Source organism: Marmota monax, unplaced genomic scaffold (assembly GCF_021218885.2).
Source record: "Marmota monax isolate L192 unplaced genomic scaffold, Marmota_monax_Labrador192_F-V1.1 WCK01_AAM20220418_F8-fsc00041, whole genome shotgun sequence".
NCBI classification, from domain to species: domain Eukaryota; kingdom Metazoa; phylum Chordata; class Mammalia; order Rodentia; family Sciuridae; genus Marmota; species Marmota monax.
The window spans coordinates 17,646,006-17,666,053 of NW_026695238.1; the positions used below are offsets into that span (position 1 = coordinate 17,646,006).

General features: G+C 50.5%; 1 protein-coding gene across 12 annotated transcripts in view; it reads right to left on the reverse strand.

Moving 5' to 3' along the window:
- Iqca1 (IQ motif containing with AAA domain 1) overlaps positions 1-20,048 on the reverse strand; it is a 142,818-nt gene that overhangs the window by 73,613 nt on the left and 49,157 nt on the right. For 10 of the 12 annotated variants that reach the window (XM_058577438.1, XM_046439733.2, XM_046439739.2 and 7 more), the window contains 2 exons: positions 9,986-10,070; positions 3,692-3,811 (listed from right to left, as the gene is read on the reverse strand). In XM_058577438.1, coding sequence (XP_058433421.1) covers positions 3,692-3,811; positions 9,986-10,070 — 205 coding nt within the window. The remainder of the gene's footprint in view (positions 1-3,691; positions 3,812-9,985; positions 10,071-20,048) is intronic. The other 2 variants (XM_046439735.2, XM_046439741.2) reach the window with 1 other exon arrangement.

Below are 20,048 nucleotides of genomic sequence, written 5' to 3' on the forward strand. Positions count from 1 at the left end.
TCCCTGACCAAGAACCTGCCCTGCTGCAGCCTGTTGCCAAGGTGACCTGTCCCAGGAACTGCCCCTGCCTACAGGGAGCCAGAAGGTGGTTAATTAATGTGTCCTGGGCTGCCCCATCCTGCCCTCCCCCCTTCAGCCCACCTGTGTCCCACCTTTGGGCCATCACACCATCCCACTGTCCTACTGTCCCACCGTCCCACCGAGCACTCCAGGCCTAGTCCTGGGCTTAGTCACTTATGCAGGAAGGAGAAAGATAAGAAGAAAAGGCAGGAGAACAAAGGATCCTAGGACGTATAAAAAGGGCAGAACACCTCACCTCTGGGGACACCAGGATACCAGCTCTGGCCCCCTTCTCCCTCCTGGGAGAACCCTATGTCACCCCTTTTTAAATAAACCCTGTTTTATATGCCTGCCTCGGCGTGCTTCTCTAATGTCCAGACTTCAACGTGTAGGAAGCAGGACTCATCACCATAACCGGCGTATCACAATCTGTCAAACTGTCCTCCTATGGATGCTATTTTTGGTGTGGATACTAAAATCCCGCTGCGTAGCCCAGGTCCTTGAAGGTTGGTTCCCGTGTGTTCATCTCAGTCCTCATGGCTTTATGTTTAACGCCATGACACAGTTTGAGCTGATACGTGGACAAGGTGTGAGGCTTAGGTGAAGATTCCTTTTCTTGCCTGATGGAAGACTAAGTTCTGAAGCTCCTGAGGGAATATGAGCTCCAATGAGCGCCAAGCTGCAGACGAAGACGTCTGATGGAGCGCTTGTGTTTTCTCCTCCCCCATCTCAGTCTGGAGAGTGTCCAGATCCAGAAAAGGAGCAGAAAACTTTCAGATTTTAAACATTGCATTGCTTTGTGAACTTTTTGATGCAATGATCAAAGGACTGCAAGATTATGAGTCACAGATCACTTATTTTAAAACGTTCTGTGTGCCATTGCAGAGGTTCCCACATGACACTCCTCTTTCCTTACTCCTCCAGCCCCACAGTAAGCTGGAAATTCAGACACTGAATCATTGTGAAACTCAACTGAGACACCCAGTGGTTCCTATGGCTCTTTATACACCTATAATACTCTCCCAGGCCCCATATCATGCTTATTTGTAACTATCTCATGGACTTGTGGAAATTCTAACCTTCTACCTGGGTGATATTCCAGAAAGATACTTTTTTTTGATTAAAAGAAGTTGGTTGAAGAGATAATCCTATCTCGTCTTTTAATATGAGGTCTTCTCACATTTTCTGCCTGGTGATCAATAAGTCATAAATCATAAGATCCCCTCAAGAACGATCCCACAGCCTGGCTGCTGTGTGAGGGGCAGGGGCAGGTAACCCAGGATCTATGTATGCAACGTCACCAGAACTCCTGTGGTCTCTCCCGTCTTGCTGTCTGATCATGAAGACTCACAGATGTATTTTTCTACACATCAAAATACAAATCCCCACACAAGAATTGGAATAGCTGGTCTCAGGAATGGTTCTAGAAACTCCACAAGTGATCATAGAATAATTTTAAAGAGTCCACCAAAAGGATAATTTGATCTCCAAAAAAGTTTGGTAACATAATTTAAATGCATTATTTTCATTAGAGATCACCATTTCTTCTTTTACTAATCACGGCATCCCTTTGTAGATCTGTACTTTCCATGAAGACGTTAATTTAAAAGCAATTCTGAAGCATTTTCCCTTTCATTTGTAAGTACTTCATAAATGCTGATGCTCTTAAACTTTGCTTTTGTCCCAAACTGTTCATCATTAATTGAGTCTTTAATGGATAGTTAATAAAATCCCTTCACCCACCAATGACCAGATTGCATGGCTGATAAATTCAGATTCTTATGGAGCAAGCTTCACTAACAGTGAATTTTTTAATTTGCAAGTGTAAAGTCCCTCATGCATATTTAGAGGAAAAGATGCTTACAATAAAATTGAAATTCTTCCAATTCTCCTTATTTGTAGGTGCTTCAAAATTATCTTGCAGAGTGAGAAGAGGTTCTAAAGGTTAACTGTGCCCAGTGAGTTGTCCTTCCCCCCTAAAGCAAGTGAGAACTCTGGTCCAGGCAGGCCAGTGGGGCACTGGGAGCTCTCTTGGGCCGAGCTTCCTGAAACACTCAGGTGGCGGCCCAGGCCCAGGTCTAATGGGAGCATCACTCATAAGAGAAGGGTGAAGGCGGACTCTGACGCAGTTGCAGAGAGCCATCGGCTAATCTCGGGGGGCAGGAGAACCCTTCCCATCTGTCCCGGTGGCACATGCTGGGCTGGGTTTTGGTGCTGTCGCCTGATGGTCCTTGGATGCTGGCTGCCCCAGCAGGGGTGTAACTCACAGGAGGGGCTCCCTAAGACCGGAGCTGATTCATTGTGAAATGTGGGGGGCAATGTTGCTGTGTGCTGTTGGCGCTGGCCCCAGGGACCCGGGAATCCACTGCCTTGGTTCTGAGAGGGCATCAAGGGCATCTGCTACCAGTGGCTTGGGTTAGGCCCCAAAAGAGCAACAACAGGGGGTGTCTCTTCTTTTGCTTATGCAGTGGGACAATAATGGGACACTGCTAAAGAAAGCCGCAAGTACCAACGAGGCCGATGAAGGACCTGCTGCTCATCAGAGGGGCACGGCAAGGGGAAGGACAGTCACCTCCAGCTGGCCAGCGCCAGTCGTGCCAGGGGCTTCTGGCGATGTGCTGGTCCTTGTCCCCACGGTCTCCCCTGTGTGTGTGCAGATGGGGGCATTGACGGTTTATGTCTACCTTCTCACTCTGGCTCTTGCTCACGTGTCCCTTGGCCCAGCCCTTTCTCCCACTGTAACCTGGCCCCAGTGTTCCCAGGCACAGTCTGTCCGTCCGCCTTGTTGCTTCTCCCACAGGGAAGTCCCTGAGTCTGAGGGTTGGCTGTGGCCGTGTCCTGGAACACCAGGAGCATGCCCCTCGCTGCCTGAGCCACAGCTGGTCTCTGCCTCTAAACAGGGTCACTGGGGTCATGACCCTCAGGGATCCAATGTTCTGGCTGGCTGAGTCACAGTAGGACCGTAGCTTTGGGGGCCCACTCTTGGAGGTGAAGCAGAGGACACTTCTGGTCAGCTGCGAGGCAGCACTGGCTGTACAGTAAACTCTTACACGGAGGACGGTGCCATCTTGAGGTGTGAGCTCCACTTCCCACAACGGAGTTCACACCCAGAGCACTCGACAGCTCTGGGGATGCCCCGTCCCACGTGCGCCAAGATGAAGCCCCTCCACCAACCAGAGCAAGGCAGCAGCACCTAGCAGGGCGCACCCTCCTCTCCACCCCACCAGGCCGGCCCAGTGACACCGTGTGGACTCTGGCCTCCTCTGGACAGTCACCGTGAGTGACAAATTTCAACGAATGTACGTGGGCTAAATTAGACACGGTTATTCTGATTTTCGGGAGGTGACTTGGTTTGTAAAGCACGTTTTCCTTCTCTCCACCCCACCTTTGAGGAGAGATTAGGGGGTAATTTGTTTTGAGGAATGAAAATTCAAAGCTCTGCAACTTCTGAGCCGCAAGCCTGTCACTTACCCTGGGAGTTTAAGTTGTGGAAAAGATGGCCACTGATGTCCAGCAACAAAAATCAAAGTGGGAACCTGGCGGTTGGAATGGTTTCCCCAGGAAACGAGAGCCGTCTCAGGAGAGTTCAAAAGGGGCGCTGGGAAAAAGGAACCGTCGCTGAACGGCTCACCTTTACCTTGGGCTTCTCCTTCACCACCTTCTTATTCTCCTCCTTTTTGGCCTTCTTTCCCTTCTTCTTCTTCTTGTTCTTTTCTTCCTCTTCTTGGCCTGCAACGATATCTTCAATCACCTGGAAAACAACCCAACAATCACCGCGCTCAGGCAGCAGTGGGCGAGGTCGCTCCTGTCTGGAGTGCCCTGCTGTCGGGACCCTTCTCTGCCTGCTCTGGGCGGGGATGAGCCCTGGGGTGGCAAGGCCACCATCTAGTAGAGCTGACTTGTCTGCAGGAGGCAGCAGAGGAGCCCAGAGGGGACTATGCAGAGCTGGACCCTTGTGAGTCCAGGTCCCCCTAGCTCAGAGCTGCCCCTGCTCCAGGGGTCCCTCAAACTCCAGACATCTGGGCCTCCTCAACGTCCAGCAGCAGCTGGGCACGCCCCACCTCGACCTGCAAGTTGAGGATGCCACTTCCAGCCTGGACCCCGATGGTGACAGGAGTTCTCGTAATAACTTCCCCTTTCCATGAGTTCTCTGAGTTTTCTTTCTTCACCCAAGACATAATTTATATTTCCTATAAAATGTAAAATTCTCTTTCAACGGTACCTCCATCCCATCACACCTGGACTGACACTATGGGAGGAGGAGGACAGGTCTGGGAAGGATCGTGCAACTCAGGGAGTGGGACATGCGTTCAGTGAGCATCACTCTTTGCCACTGGGAGCTGTGAGTGTCGGAGACACCAAGGTGACCAGGGCAGGATGCCCTTGCTTGTCCCTCGGGCTCTGCTCCCTGCAGGCCCTGACTGAGCCAAGCTGTGTGGCCTCTCTGAGGTGCTTCCTCAGCTCCAGAATGAAGCCAACACCCCCGTACAAAGCACCAATGGTGTGCCAGGCACAGCTCCGGGACCTCACAAGGCTGAGCTCTTTACTGTGGGACACGCCGGGGGTGGTATCCTGAAATTTTATGATTTACTTGTTAGTTATCACAGGATTTGGGGGGATCTACAGTGTTTTCCATAAAAGATGATGTTGTTCACTGAGACAATTTCCCTCCTTCTTTTCCTGTTTGGATGCTTTTTATTTCTTATTTTTTTCCTAATTTATCTATCTGGTACTATTTTGAATAGAAGGTGCAAAAATGGGCACCCCTGTCTTGTTCCTGATCTTGGAGGAAGAGCATCCAGTTTTTGCCACTGGTAATGATATTAAGCTGTGGGCTTTTCATATTAAGGTCTTTATTGTATTAAGATAAGTTTATACCATACCTAATTCGTTGAGTTTTATCATGAAAGAATGTGGATTTTCGTCAAATGCTCTTTATGTATTTAGTAAGATAATCACATGATTTTTATCCCTCCTTCTGCTAATGTGACTGATTTGCATATGTTGAGACATCCTTGCACCCCAAGGATGAATCCTGCCTATGAATTTCATAATGCAGACAGAAAAGAGTCTTGTTGCCATGAATAAGTGCATGCAGACCTCATTTTTCAGGTGCAAGTGTATCTGCAGAATAAATTCTTAAAAGTGAAATGCTGGATCAAGAGTATGCACCTCTGTGACACTGTCCTGAGTTGGACAAATTTATCCTGTCACCACGATGAAGGAAGGGGCTGCTTCTCTGTGTCCTTGCTATCACAGTGCCTGGTATCTGTCAGCCTCCTCGGTGGAAAAGGATATGCCTTGTAGTTGTTTCAGATTTTTTTTTTTGAGAGGTCAGTATCGAATTTATTTTCTCAGGCTCCTTAACTATGGCAAAATCTTCCAGAATTAAATGTGCACTTTCACTACCATTGTGAGGTGTGTGTGTGCATGTGTACACATGCAAATACTCACAATGAGCATCGCAGACAAGAAATCATCATCATCATTATTATTATTATTTTTTTGTGGTGCTGGGGCTTGAACCCAGGGCCTTGTGCATGTGAGGCAAGCTCTCTACCAACTGAGCTACAGCCCCAGCCCAATAAATCATTTTTCTAATCCATAAAGAACTCCTACAGCTCTGCAAATGTGGCCCACTGCCCATTTCTATTTTTAAGTGTGACTTCACTGTGGCATATTTTACATATTCTACAGTCACGTATTCTAAGTGTACAATTCAGCAAATTAGTCAGGTGGTGTCACTTTTAGGAAGATCCCTCATGTCCACTGTCGTTGCCTTCGCCCTCCCTCCTTCCCGGCAAGCCCCAGCCTGCATTCTGTCTCCAGGGACCTGCTTTCTCTGGACGTTCTGCATGACAGACGCAGACGGTTCAGTGTCAGCCGTTTCTGGCTTCTTTCCCTCAACAATGCTCGTAAGTCAGGCTCACCTACGCTGTCGTGGATACCAGCTGTGCGTTCCTTTTTATTACCAAATAATATTCCACTGTGTGGCTAATGCCCCATGTCTCCCATCCATTTACCCATTCATCCATTCATCGAGGCTGCTTCAAATTCTTGGCTATCGTGACTTACGCTGCTATGAATATTCATGCACATTTTTTTTATGTGGACGTTTGTTTTCATTTCTCTTGGAAAGGGGTCCTAAGAGCGGAACTTCTGGGCCGTGTGGTCAGCTCATGTTGAACTTCCAGGAAGCTGTCGAGCTGTTTTCCAAAGCGGTCCCAGCAGCCATGCTGGGGGCTTCTTTTCCTCCAATCCCCAGCTTTGGGGGCTTGTCTTTTTCATTATTTTCATCCTAGTGAGTGGGAGACACTGTTCACTGTGGTCTTCCCGGTCACCACCCTAAGGACCAGTGTTGTTGAGCATCCTCCACATGCTGATTTGCTCTTCACAAATCTTCTTTTTGCATTGTCTGTTCAAGCTTTTTGCCCATTTTTGGATTGGGGCCTTTGTCGCGTGTTTGGGGTCTCAGAGCACTCTGGATGCTCTAGATACAAGTCCTTTGGAGGGTTTTGAGTTACCGTTAACCTCATTTCATAAAAAGCATTTGTTTTACTTTCATGTTTTAGAAAGGCAAACGTGGCCACTGTGTGCTGTCACGGCGACCGTGCGTGGCCTGCCGTCTCTTCATTCCTCGACAGCATGTGCCAGGCCAGCGCTACTCTGCCATCAGCAGCAGCTGTTGGGACTTTCTGAAAGACTGTGATGTGACCCGCTGTGTTCTAGGTGCGTCACACACAAACTGCACCTAAGTTTTGCCCCCGCACAGGAGGAGGTATTGCCAGCACCACGTTCCAGAGGAGCAGAGGCAGGCAGAGGGGAGTCGCGACCTGCGCCGTGGGCCCAAAGTGTGCTGGCATGCAGGAGATGGGACTCGTCGCCTGCCCCTCCCACTCTCCCTCCGTCTGCCATGAGAGCTAATGCTCGCGCCCTCTGCTCTACTGAAACGTGTAAAGACAAGCCGGGTTCACTCGGATGGACTGGAGGCCACCACATCCTGCGTCCACACTCACTACCTTCCCAGGCTAGCACGCAGCCTGCTTGCCACGGGCTCAGAACAACTGGTGCCTGAAGATTCAGCCGCAGGGGCAGGACCTGCACACACGGAGGAGGGCACCACCGCCAGATTGAGACAGCAGTCCCTCAGGACGGGGTGGCTGACCGGCCGGGGAGTGGTAAGGCCTTGAGGCCAGGTGCTGCAGAGTGGGGGAAGAAGGCAGGAGGGGAATGGGGGCCGACAGCCGCGACTTCTGGGGAAGTGGAGGGGGGCTCTGCAGCCTGAAGAGAAGCCTGTGTGTCTGACCCGAGGCCCAGGCAGGGCACCCAGGGACAGGCTGGCTGCAGGGTAGGCGGTGAGGTCCCAAGGCCTGACCTGCAGCCTGGTTCTAACTGCACGACTCTGCTTCAAGCCGTTCAATTCCCTATTCAAGACGGCGAGGTGGGTCTTCTGGGCCAGTGCCGAGGTCCAGGCAGACAGCAGCTCCTGCAATCTCCACGGCAGGGGCCAGCAAATGAGGGCGCATGGGCCAGACCTGGCCTGCTGCCCACTTTTGAAATGCAGTTTCACTGGCGCATGGCCATGCCTGTTCATTCGCTGATTGTCTTTGGCTGCCAAGAGGCCATGGCAGAGAATGTTTGTTCCACGGCCTAAAATATTTGATATCTGACCCTTAATGGGAAAAAAAAATTGTTGACTTCTGATCTGTAGCAATTTGTCTTATTATTTTCTTTAGTATAAATTCCTCAAATAGCATTTATGAGTCAAAGGGTATCCACATAAGAAGTTTTTGATGTCCACTTGGTACTTGTCCCTTAAACAGTACCCCGCCAATTCACGTGTCCATCAGTAGCATAGGACAGTGACTTTGTCCCCCGTGCACACTGACTTCTTCGGTTTTCACTGTATTTTTTTTTTAAAATTAGAGCCCTAGAGTTATGCACAGTGGTTGGACTCATTTGGCCAAGTCACGCATACATGGAATTTGATGGACTCCATTCCAGTCCCTGCCCCCATCCCTCCTCCACTCTGCTGATCTTCCTCTCACTCGTTTATCTATGTATTTATTTCTGATGGGTGCATTTTACATCACATAAAGGTGGAGCTCCCTGCGGCATGCTCACACACGTATCGTGACTATGTTAAGTTCATTCTGCGTTCCCTCCCCTTTCCCTCCCGCTCCCTCTCAATCTTCCTCTTCTACTCCACTGACCTTCCTTATATCTTTATGATATCTGGCTTCCCTTATTTTTCATTGCATTTAGCATGACGTTCTCCAGTGCCATCCATTTACTGGCAAATGCCATAATTTCATTCTTCTTTGTGGCTGAGTGAAACTCCGTTGTGTATACACACCACATTTTCTTAATCCATTCATCTACTGACAGGCATCTGGGCTGGTTCCGTAATCTGGCTGATGTGAATTTGTGCTGCTATAAAAACTGACGTGACTGCATCGCTATAGTATACTGATTTTAGTTCTTTTGGAGAAATACCAAGGAGTGGGACAACACGTTGACTTCTTATTACCTTGATTTGAATGTTTACCGATTGTACAGGTAAAGAGATACAGCAAGATTATTTTAAATTTAAATGTCTTTACGAGTGAATCTAAAAAATCTTCTTTTGAAAAAAAATTCCATGGATATTCCTCGGCTTCTTTTCTACTGGATGTTCAGATTTTCCTTCTTATTTTCCAATAACTCTAAATGTAACTGACGTCACCATCACAGGTATCACAAGTACTTCCCTTAGTGATATGACTGGAAGTGCATTCACAATTTTGGGTTCTGCCCTTGTAGACAACAATCTGTATTCTGGCTGATTTCCTCCTACAGTGACCTGCTTCTAACATCATTCCTTACCCCCTGACTGTTAAATATCCCGGACATTTTTCTGTTAATATGTGATCTAGTATTTTACATGCAAACATCTAATGCATCTGGAATCTATCTGTGCATTAAGGGAGGTCAGGATCTCGTGGTCTTGCCAAGTGGGGAGCCACTGACCCCAAGTCGTGTGTTGGGAGTCCTTCCCTCCCCGGCTCCTGGGAAAGTCCGTCCTGGGTTCCTGAACTCCAGTGTGTGTCCGACTCAGGGACACGGAGCCTGCTCAAGGAATGTCACCTGTTATTCTCCTAGTTGCCCTCGATCAGTTCTTTCCCTGATACTGTGGGGCTGGATTCCTTAAAAATTCTTTGATCTATATCTACAACGCGGTTCCCCTTCCTCAGAGTTCCTTAAAAAATTGGGTGGATGCTTCATGCATTTTCCAGATACACGTGTGAATAAGCATGTCAATATAAAACCACCTTGATTTTGATTGAAAACGCATCAGCTGCGTAGAAATGATGGGCAGCTGATGTGTATTCACACTTATTCACACTTCACGGAGGCCTACTGCCCAAGCCTTTCCGTCTTCCTCAGTGAGGTTCTGTCAGTATCTTCTGAACCTCTGTCTGACCTCTCAGTGTGATTTCTACATTAGTGTCGGGATTCACTGAGAGCCCTAATGGAAGGCCCTCAGAGCTGGGGGAGAGCTGGCCATGAGCCAAGGCTCTGAGAGCTCAGTGGCTGAGACTCGAGGGGGACGGGTGGGGGGACGGCTGGCAGCGAGGTCTGGGGACGGGAAGGAGGGGAAGGACCTGGCCTGAGAGGCAGGCAGGGACACGGAGGGCACCTGAGTCAGGCTGCTCAGACTTCAGCACGGGGGTCATCATACCTCCTCCCAACCAGACAGGAAAAGGGTGGATTCATTTGGAAACGACTCTGCAGGAATATGCGTTGATGTGCACCCTAGAGCACGCCACGGTGATATTAGCAGGAACATAACAGGACCTGATGACACCAGGGACCCATTAACCTTGAAATCTAAGGAACGGGATCGTGGTAGAGTCACACTTTTATTTCTCAGGCAAATTTGTACCTGTTCTGGGGTCTTGTGGGAAAAAATCATAGCAGAACCTCCGTCTTCTACACTGGGGTACTCAGGAAAAGAGCCGGTCAGATTCCTGTGCAGAGAAGGAGGAAAATTGAAAGAGAAGTCAGTGAGGTCCCCTCTGTCGCCGCCCCATTCACCGATTTGCTTGTGTTCACGGAAGCGGGTGGTGGCTATCAAGGGTGGGGCTCCCTGGGATGGAGGGCTGGACAGCATGCCTCTGAGGAGCAGAGGTGACATGCAGTGACAGGATCCTGTCCAGTGGGACAAACATCTCTCCTTACAAGAGACTGTGCTTGTCCTCTTCCTCCTTTTTCCTTTCTGAATGTGGAGGAGTGTGTGCTGGAGGAGGAATGAGGACAGGAGCACAAACGGTGCCTTCCTGTTGGCAGTTCAGGATAAACACAGGAGCCAGAGCCCGCAGAAGGGTGCAGCGTGCAGACCACACCTTTGCCCGTGTCTGGAGCACAGGACCCGCTCTGGCCTTCAGGAAGCCCCGAGGCCCAGGCTCGGCGGGTTTTATGTCATTTTTTTTCTGAGATCACGTAATTTCTACAGTTAGAAAGCAGACGCTGAAATGCCCATTCCTCTGTATTCCAATCTGCTGTTCTGGTTGAAGCATGGGAGGGAAATCTATCCTCACAGATGTCGAAGGGAAAAGGCAGAGGCCCTTAACAGCCTGGTGGAGACCTGCAGGGCACCAGGACAGCACTGGCCTCCTGCAGGTTCTGGCCTGGACCCGAGAGCCCACCGAGAACCCACCCCTCCCACGTCCATGTGGACCAGTCTTCCTGCAGGTGGAACAGGCCCTGCACCCAGGTGTGCTTCTTAACCTCGGGTCTTTGTCATTTGGAAAGGGAAGGGCCACTGAGTCACGGGGCTCATCACTGCTAATGACCCACTGACCATGGTAGCAAGCCAGGGGAACGGGGAGCTCCCATGCTGTTGGGGAGGTCCCTGTGACGTCATCTCGGCCCCGTGACACTCTTGGATGGCCCGGCTCAGACACGTGACAGGAGGACACACATCACAATGCTCGCCATGGCTCCCCAGCCTCCCCAGCCTCCCCAGCCACCTGCACGCCACAGGTCACCGCATGGCTGGGCTCTCGCTGTTTAAAGCTCGAGTGTTTCGAGGACCCACACAAGCTTAGTGACATCAAAAATAAAACAGATTTCCATAGCTATCTAGAATGTGGGACTCTTACGAAACACACCAACTGTCACTAAGATTTAATGTCACAGTTTCACAGGGCCTTTTGCAAAATAATATTAAGTATTTATTTTTACTAGATAAATGAACATAATGGGTCATTCCCACTCATGTTAGTTTATGTAACTATTTATAAGCTGAACCTGAATATTCTTTTCCTTGAATAATGAGAACAGTTGACTTGAGCACAAATCTAAAGACATATTTAAAATTTTGCATTTAGAAAATGACAGTGCCCTCTGGCAGTTCTGTGCCCCCATCTGTTTGCTCCTGGGGATGCAGGTGTGAGCACTGCCCTGGGCTTGTGCTTACTCCACCTGTCTGTCCCTCTAGGACACCTCCACCTGCAGGGGTGCTCTGGGCACACTGATTGGGAATCTCTCCTCAGCCCCCTGTGACCTGGTCACTTGTAAGAGAAAGCGGGCCTGAGGTTCTACTTGGCATTTCTGATCCCATTCCCAGGCTGGGGGTTGTTTTCAGCTGGGTGTGCGGCTCCCAGGGTTGTCCCCACCCATCCAGCAAGCCTCCTCAGACCCCGGCTCCCATGGTCCCCACTGCTGCCCATCAGGGCAAGGCGGTGGTGAGACGTGGAGTGTCCGGCTTTGGGCCCTGCTCCCACAGGAGGCGTCAGAGCTGCAGGGGACACACTGCCCGCCATCAGGCCCCTGGGGTGTTTCCGACACAAGCAGCTGGGACCTGATGAACTTGACTTCAGCCCACCTGGGCCTCCTCAGGGGGAGCCGCGGGCTCCAAGTCACATGCTGTCAGGACGGCGGCGTTTTTGATTAAAAGTGGAAACTGAAGCATCTGTGTTTTGTGGACTCTGGCCCCTCTGAGCCCCTCTGCCCCTAATGGGCACTTCCTCCCCATCTCTGCCGGCCCCCATCCCAGGACCACTGGTGCAGGGGATGGTGGAGGCTGCGCTTTTGCATGGACGCTTGGACACATATGGACACCTCACCCCCAGGGAGCTGGGAACCTGCAGGCCCAGGGCCAGGAAGACCCGCTGCTGAGCTTAGGACTGAGGGGCTGAGCATCGCTCTTATTCAAACAACAGGGACTGCAAATGGCAACTGGAATTGCTCTCAGTCCCGGGAAGGCCATGGCCACCGTGCACACCCCAGGCTCAGCTGCTGTCTGCCTGGATGTGTCCCAGGAAGGAGTGGAGGGGCTGCCACCTTCCAGAGACCATTCATCCCTCAGGCTTGGTGTCCCCAGGCTTTGGTGGCCCGGACTCTGGCCTTCTCAGGACACCCTTGCACCTCCTGGCCCTCTGTCCCCTCTGCTGTCCTTAACGACAGTCTCTCCTCCTCACAGTTGCTCACCTCCCAGCCCTCACTGTGGGGCTCACTCATCTCTGCGCTCTTCCCCGCAGCCTCCCAGAGCTGCCCACGTTCACACCCCATTACCAGAGTTCTCACAAGCTATTGTGACGAATCGTGCTCCCGAACCCAAGATCCATGTGTTGAGCCCCCAGCACCTTGGGATGTGACCTCGTTTGGAAAGAAGGTTGGGCAGAGGTCCTCAGTTAAGATCTGGTCACACAGGAGTAGTTTGGGTCCTATCCCAATGTGACTGGTGTCGGTGTCAGGAGGGGAAACTTGGAGAGATGGCACAGAAGGAGGGAGGAGCAGGTGGTGAGGCCCAGGGAGGAGCTGGTCACATGCAAGCCAAGGAGAGGGGCTGGCAAGGCCCTGCCTCTGACCCTCAGGAGCCTCTGCTGCCACTTGAGTTTGGGACAACAGACAACAGACTCCCATGGTGCAGCGCCCACCGCAGGCCTGGGTTCCAGCAGTGCCAGCTCAGCAACATGGTCATGCTGCGGGTGGGCAGAGTGCTCTCTCCAGAAGGTTCTCCATCCTGGTTTCATGCTCAGCATCCCCTGGCCTCTGCCTGCCCCTCTGACATCCTGCCTGCCTCCGGAGTCCCTTCTCTGCCTCACATGGAGAGTGCTCACATGTTGGGGACCTGTCAGCAGCATCTGAGCTCCCCATCACCTTATTATTATTAAAGGGGGCTGCTAGCCTCCTCTGGGCTCTCCTGCTGGGTCCTCCTTGTCTCCCCACCTGGAACCTGGAAGGGGCTTGGTCTTAGGGTCCTCCCTCTCTCCATGCCCAGGCTCACGGCCGTCTGGCCCCTGCCTCACCGCCCCACTGACTGCAGGCTCAAGCCCTACTGCCCGGCCAGGCCTGGCAGCCCAGGGACCCCAAGGCCCCAAACTCAACTCTTGTTCTCACCAGCCCTCCTCCTCCTGCTCTCACCTTTTCCCAGTTCAGGAAATGGAAACTGTCTCTCCAGGGAGGGAACGTGGCGTCCCCCTCGGCCCCTCTCTTCTTCCACACCTGTGTTCTGTCTGCAAACACGGCTGGGTCTGCCTTCCTCGCATGCCTGCAGTGTGACATGGGACATCCCCTCCTGCCCCCTTTCATTCTTAAATGTGTCCTGGTTTGGACACAAAGACACTTAGACCTGCCGTCTGATGCTCCCCCATCCCCGCGTCCCCCGCCACCTGCCTCCCTCTGTGGCTGTCCCAGCTGCTCTGCCGCCTCCTCATTCCTCCTCTGGTGCCCTGCTCAGAGACTCAGCCCCTGATGAAAAACATACACCAAGTGGCCAACTCTGGCACTGGGTTTAAGGGTGTCCTCCAGGGTCACACTAGCAGAGAGGTCTGCCCTAACTGTCCTGTATGAAATGAATTGTTCGGCCACACAAAACGACTGTCCTCTCATCTCACCACCACGGACCTGCTGAGGTGCGTATGTATCTCTGGGTGGAGAAGAAGTGGGGTGTGGAGTTATTTTGGGATGATGATCTCAATTTCTCTTCCCAGAATGGAAAGCATTTTAATTAGATGCAGGAAACTTTTCTACTTAAAACAGATTTTAGGGCAAAATCCTCTGCACAATTATTAAGTGTCAAATAGGCTGCCTTTGTGCATGGTGATTATTTAAATTACAGGTTTCTCTCAATTGTAATTCAAAGCCACTTGATTATCTTCAAACTGTCATCATTTTGCTGATTTACAGTGTGTGCTAGAATGCGTTCCAGAATGCATCCCACTTCCGACCTCTCTGCCCGGCTTCCATTTGCTCTCAAAATGCTGCAACAGGCAAGGTCAACAAGCAAGGTCAAAGCGGGCTCTTCAGCTGGGCATCTGAGTCCCCCCATGGAACAAGTGAGGCAGGGAATAGAACCTGCAGGGCTGCTGTGTACAGTCTGCTCACCTCCCCTGCCTACACATGAGCAGGAAGGGAGAGGAGGAGTGAGAGCCACAGGAACAGGAGCCCAGGACCCAGGAGAGCTTGTCAGGACTGCGATTCAGCAGCCGCTGGGGACTATCCCCCACCACACCTCACTACAGCAGAGGCTGGCACGTTCTACAGGGATGACCTTTTTTTTTTTTAAAGCAAACATTTGGGTTTGGGGAACAACATTGAATTTGTATTAAATCAAGTTTTCATTTCCAGAAGACAGAATACTTTGAGTTGTTCATTAATTCCACTTGTTTTGTTTATCAAACTTTAGAGATTGTTTAAAATTTTCAAAAATAAATGACACCTTCCTGTCACTAGGTCTGGTCTACCCTAGAATAATCCAAAAAAATAACAAAAAGGGGAAGGAAGGAAAGAAAAAGAGAAAGTGAGAAGGCCTCAGAGCGGCTGCAGTGAGGGTGCAGAGCCCCGAGGATGGCCGTCTCCTGTGCTCCTTCCAGGGGCCCAAGGTCGTGGGTGGCACCATCTCCACACTGTCCAGGACAATGGCCTCCAACCCCGGGCTCTGACGCTTCCCTCGAGTGAGCCTCCCGTGGCCTCGGGAGTGCCAAGCAGCAGCTCCGGCGCCAGCCCAGATCTTCTCACTCCATCCTCCTGCTCCACCCAGTCCAAGTCCACAGCCCCTGGCCTGGCCTTCACTCCCGGCTTTGGTCTCACAGAGGAGTGTTTGTCCTGAGCCTGCCCTGGCCTCCAGGACCCCCCACCCCTGCATCCCGCCTGGCTCCAGCAGGAAGCCCAGCCGCCAGACCTGCCCAGCCCTGATTGCCAGAGGGGGGGTGGGCATCTGAGTGACTCAGGGAATGTTCCTGACACCACCTCCAGCAGCGCACTGGGAGGCAGGGCCCAGACGCCCTGGGGCAGAGATAGCCTGCACCCTGGACGGGGCAGTGGTGCTGTGGCCAGCCTGGGCTGCCTGGACCTGCCACACAGCACACGGCCATTCCGTTCAATTCCTCCCACGTCCGTTCAAAGCTCACAGGCACCTCTGCCTACAGCAGCGAGCGGTTTTTAGAAATCAGATGCTCTGTGCAACAGGCACTTCCAGAAGCTTTTATCCACTACTGTAAATGGGAGAATTCAGATGCGCTGCAGTTTGACAGACCCCGCCTCCAGCCCACTCCTCCTAGGAGGATGGAGGCGCTGGAAAACCCTGGTCAGTTCCTGAAACGGTGACACAATGCTCAAGGGAAGGACAGGCTACGGAGACGTGGGATCACCACCTCTGCTTGGCAGGAGCGGGCCGGAGAAGCGCAGGTGTGTGGTTCCTGCCTGCGGGGGCTCAGGGGCAGGACTGGGGGACACTGCGATCTCTTTAACCCGTGTCAGGATTGCTCTCCTTCTTGCTGCCAGTAGGGATTGTGTTTGCGATTAAATAAAAAATAAAGAAAAATGATTTATGATAAAGTCAGTTTGGTATTTGGTAGGTTTCCTCTTATGCCATTGAGTTTTGCAGCTGGATTATTAAACAGAACTCATCATTTTTACAGTGGAATCCGTCCACCTTTCTTCTAAGGTGTCTCTGTTTCCACAGTTAGAAAACGGACCTCTGTAGGGGAATTACATGCTCTGCCTTCTGCTCCTCGTTGGCTTCAACTATCCGGCGAGCCCGTTCCTGCCTCTGCGTGTTTTCTCCCCTTGTCTTCTCCCACTTGTCCGCCCATCACCCATCACCTCCTTCCCTCTGCCTGGCCAGCCCGGGCCCTCCACGCTGCTCAGCTGATCTGCGCTCCCATAAGAGCTGGTGTGTTCACCTTGTTTTTCTTTGTAAGACACTTAAATACAGGCCTGTTTGTTCTTCCTTGTCCTTACTCTAATCCTAATGACTTTAATATCATGTCTTCAGTGTCAATAAAGGATCCTGTTGGGATTTAGCGGGGACCACGTTATCTCCGTGAACTCCCTGGCACCGACTCCTCCTCGTTCCCCTTGGCAGGAGCAGCGTGTGGCCCCCAGCGGTTCCCGAGGCTGTTTCTTCCTCGTCCTTCACAGACTCTCAGACGTGCACAGAGCTCTTCTATCTCCCTTACATCCAGCCCGTCACCCATTTAAAAGGCACATTTACCTGTTTCATTAAGTATTCCTTCCTGCCATTTCCTTGGCATCTCACTACTCCCTGGCTCCGGCTGTGGCACGAACCCGCTAGCAGGCCAGCGCCAGCCTGTGTCCTCTCCCTTCCTGGGAAGCTGCTCCACCCAGCGCAGTGGTCCCGTGTTAGGGACTCGCTTTTCATTCGGGGCATGCTTGCTGAGTGTGCTCCTCTGCCAGATGCCAGTCTAGGCCCCGGGCAAAAGCTGTGAACACAAGGATAAAAATCCCTCTCTGTTGAGCTTTCGTTTGATTATGCTAAAATCACAGTTTATCACAGTCCATTACCTTTTCTCCTTGTTTTGAATTTTAAGATAAGAAGCAGGCATTTCATTTGATCCAATGCCTTCCTGCACAAGGATCGGGAACCTGGTGCTTGGTGAAGCATCAAACGGTGTCCCATCTTCCCACTATTTCTCTTAGTCTGTGGGGATGGACACCTGGGGTCTCATTTTGCACCACTTGGACATTTAATGGTGCTTTCTGAAGTGACAACTGAATCACAGAAAACAATAAAAGCACCAACAAGTTGGAAATGATTGTAGGAAAAAAAAATCATGACTTAGAAGAAGGACTCAGCAACCTGAGCACAGAGTCTCTCCTCCCCATGTCCTTGATGATGAACGACAGGGGTCAGGGGTGAGGGGACAGTTCTGGGGCTGGAAACCCCAGAGGCGCCTCTTGTACGCCCACAGGGGTTCCTGAGGAAGAGGCCTGATTCTCTAGGAAGGCAGTGTCTAGGTGGCCAGGGTCCCAGGGCCACGGCAAAGTGATCCCAGCCATGCTGTCCTGGGGTCTTTAGGGTTGCCACAACCCACTTTGGGTTTGACAGGACAAGTGGCCCCTTGACCACCCCATGCACCCTTGCCTCTGGGGATCACACTGCCCTGTCCTTCCTTCCCTTCGAGTGTGGGTGTGGACTGCTGCTGACCCTCAGAACACATGACAGACGTCCTTCAACAATGATGTGCCCTAAGCCTGCAGCCTTCATCCTGTTCCCAGGCTCCGGCTTGCCGGCTTCGAAGGGGCAAGCTGCCACATTGAGAGGCCCACCTGGGTGGGAGCAGGGTGCGACTGCAGCTGACACCCAGAGGGACTGAGGCCTTGGTCTGACACCCCCAAGGAGCTCAGTGCTGCCAACAAGCAAGACAGCTTGAAAGCAGAGGGGACCCTAACTACAGGAGCCAGACCCCTGACCCACTGACCCCGGAAGAGAACCAGCTTGCTGTTTAAAGAAAGTAAGTTTGTGCAATGTTGTCAGGCAAAAATAGGTAAATAGTAAAATCAGGTTTCAGGGAGCGAGGAGAGGGGCAGGGAGGCCAGTTAGAGGCTGTGCGGTCCAGCCAGGCTGGTCAGTGAGATGGTGGAGGAGGGGTCTCGGCACACTGTGAGGGCAGAGCCGAAGGGTGTTGGCTGGGAGGGGGAGTCAGGGAAGTCTTTGGGCCCAACGGGGCTGTATAAACGGACCATGGCCTGCTGGGCTGGGAAATGCTGTGGGGGGCATGCTGGTGGCGGGCAGGGAGACCACAGTTCAGTCCTGGATGTGCTAAGACATCCACTCTATACCTGGGAGGGGACCTCGAGTGACAGCTGGGTTAAGGAGAGAGAATGCTCTGGGTGGAGAGTCACATCTGAGTCAATCAAATACGGATGGGATTTAAAGCCACGTGCCTGGGCCAGATCACCAAGGGAGAGAGGAAGCTGGGGACCTAGGAGTTAGAGGCCAGGCCTAGCCTCGGGTAAGAAGAGGAGGGAGTGGAGGAGCTGGAGAAGGACCCTAGTTCCTCCTGGACAGTGTTTTGCATCTGAGGGTCTTTCTCCTGTCTTCCAGGACACGGCACTCAGCCACTCGTGTGAAAGGACGAGAGTCAGCCTCGAAGACAGGAGGCTCGCTGGACAAGGTCGGCTCCTGCTAACCTGAGTCCCAGTCCTTTCCACCCAGGAAGAACCATGTTCTCAGCCGCCAAGGGCAGGCGTCTCCACATGGCTGCTGTCCTCTCCTGGAAACTGACAGCGCTTACACCAGACGACCTTGGGGCCTTTGAAGAACAATTTTATTTTGGATAGCTTGGTTAGTAGACTTCTTTGAACAATTTACAGAAAAATCCCGCTTTTGCAACATACTCGACCATTATCAACAACTTATTTCACAATATAAATCAAATGGACTTAACAGACTTCTATAGAATATTTAATCCAACAACAGCTGAATATATTTTCTTCTTAACAGCTCAAGGAACGTTCTTCAAAACTGACCATATTTTAGCCCACAAAACAACCTTTAGCAAATACAAAAAAAATTTTTTAGACATAATTCCATGCATCTCATCAGAAACTATATACCCTACAAAAATGATATATTCAACATAAATTGAATCTTTAAATGATATATTCATTTTTGTATCAGACAGTGATAGAAGAAATCAGAGGAAAAATTCTACAACTTAGACTCAAGTGAAAATAGTGATATAACATACCAGAGCCTCTGGGACACATGAACGTAGTTTTAACAGGCACATTTATAGCTATGAGTGTCTACATAAGAAAATCAGAAAGAGCCCAAATAAATAACCTAATGTTATATCACAAGGTCCCTAAAAAAGAAGATAAAACCAATCCCAAAACCAGTAAGAGGAAAGAAACAACTGAGATCAGAGATAAAATTGATGAACTTGAGAATAAAAAAAAAAAAGATACAAACGATTATGAAACAAAGAGTTGGCTCTTTGAAAGGTTAAACAAGATTGATAAGCCCTTAGCCCAACTAACCAAAAGGAAAAGGGAGAAAAAACAAATAGCCAAATTAATATAATTACAGAAGAAAAAGGAGAAATCACTACAGACATCACAGGAATCTGGAAGATCCTTAGGGCCTATTTTGAAAACTTATTCTCCAATAACTTGGAAAACCCAGGAGGACCCTGAAAGCTCAGGAATCATGCCGACAGTTAATAAATGGGGTGACATCAAATCAGGTTTTTGCACAGCAAAGGAAATAATTAAGGATGTAAAAGAGAACCTATAGAATGAGAGAAAATCTTTGTAGTTACTCTTCTGACAGATGATTAATATCTAGAATGCATAAAGTACTCAAAAATATAACATGAACCCCCCACAAATAACCCAATTAATAAATGGGCAAATGAATTAAATAGTCACTTCTCAAAAGAAGGAATACAGAAGGCCAATAAATACATGAAAAAATGCTCATCATCACTAGCATTTAAGGAAATGAAAACCAAAACTACCCTGAGATTTCATCTCACACCAGTCAAAATGACAGTCATCAAGAATACAAATAATGCTGGAGAGGACATGGAGAAAAAGGAACAATTTTATACTCTTGCTGGGACTGTGAATTAGTACAACCACTATGGAAATCAGTATGGACATTCCTAAAAGACTAGGCATGGAACCACCATGTAACCCAGCTGTACCCCTCCTTGGTATGAATCCTAAAGAATTAGTCAGCATATTACAGC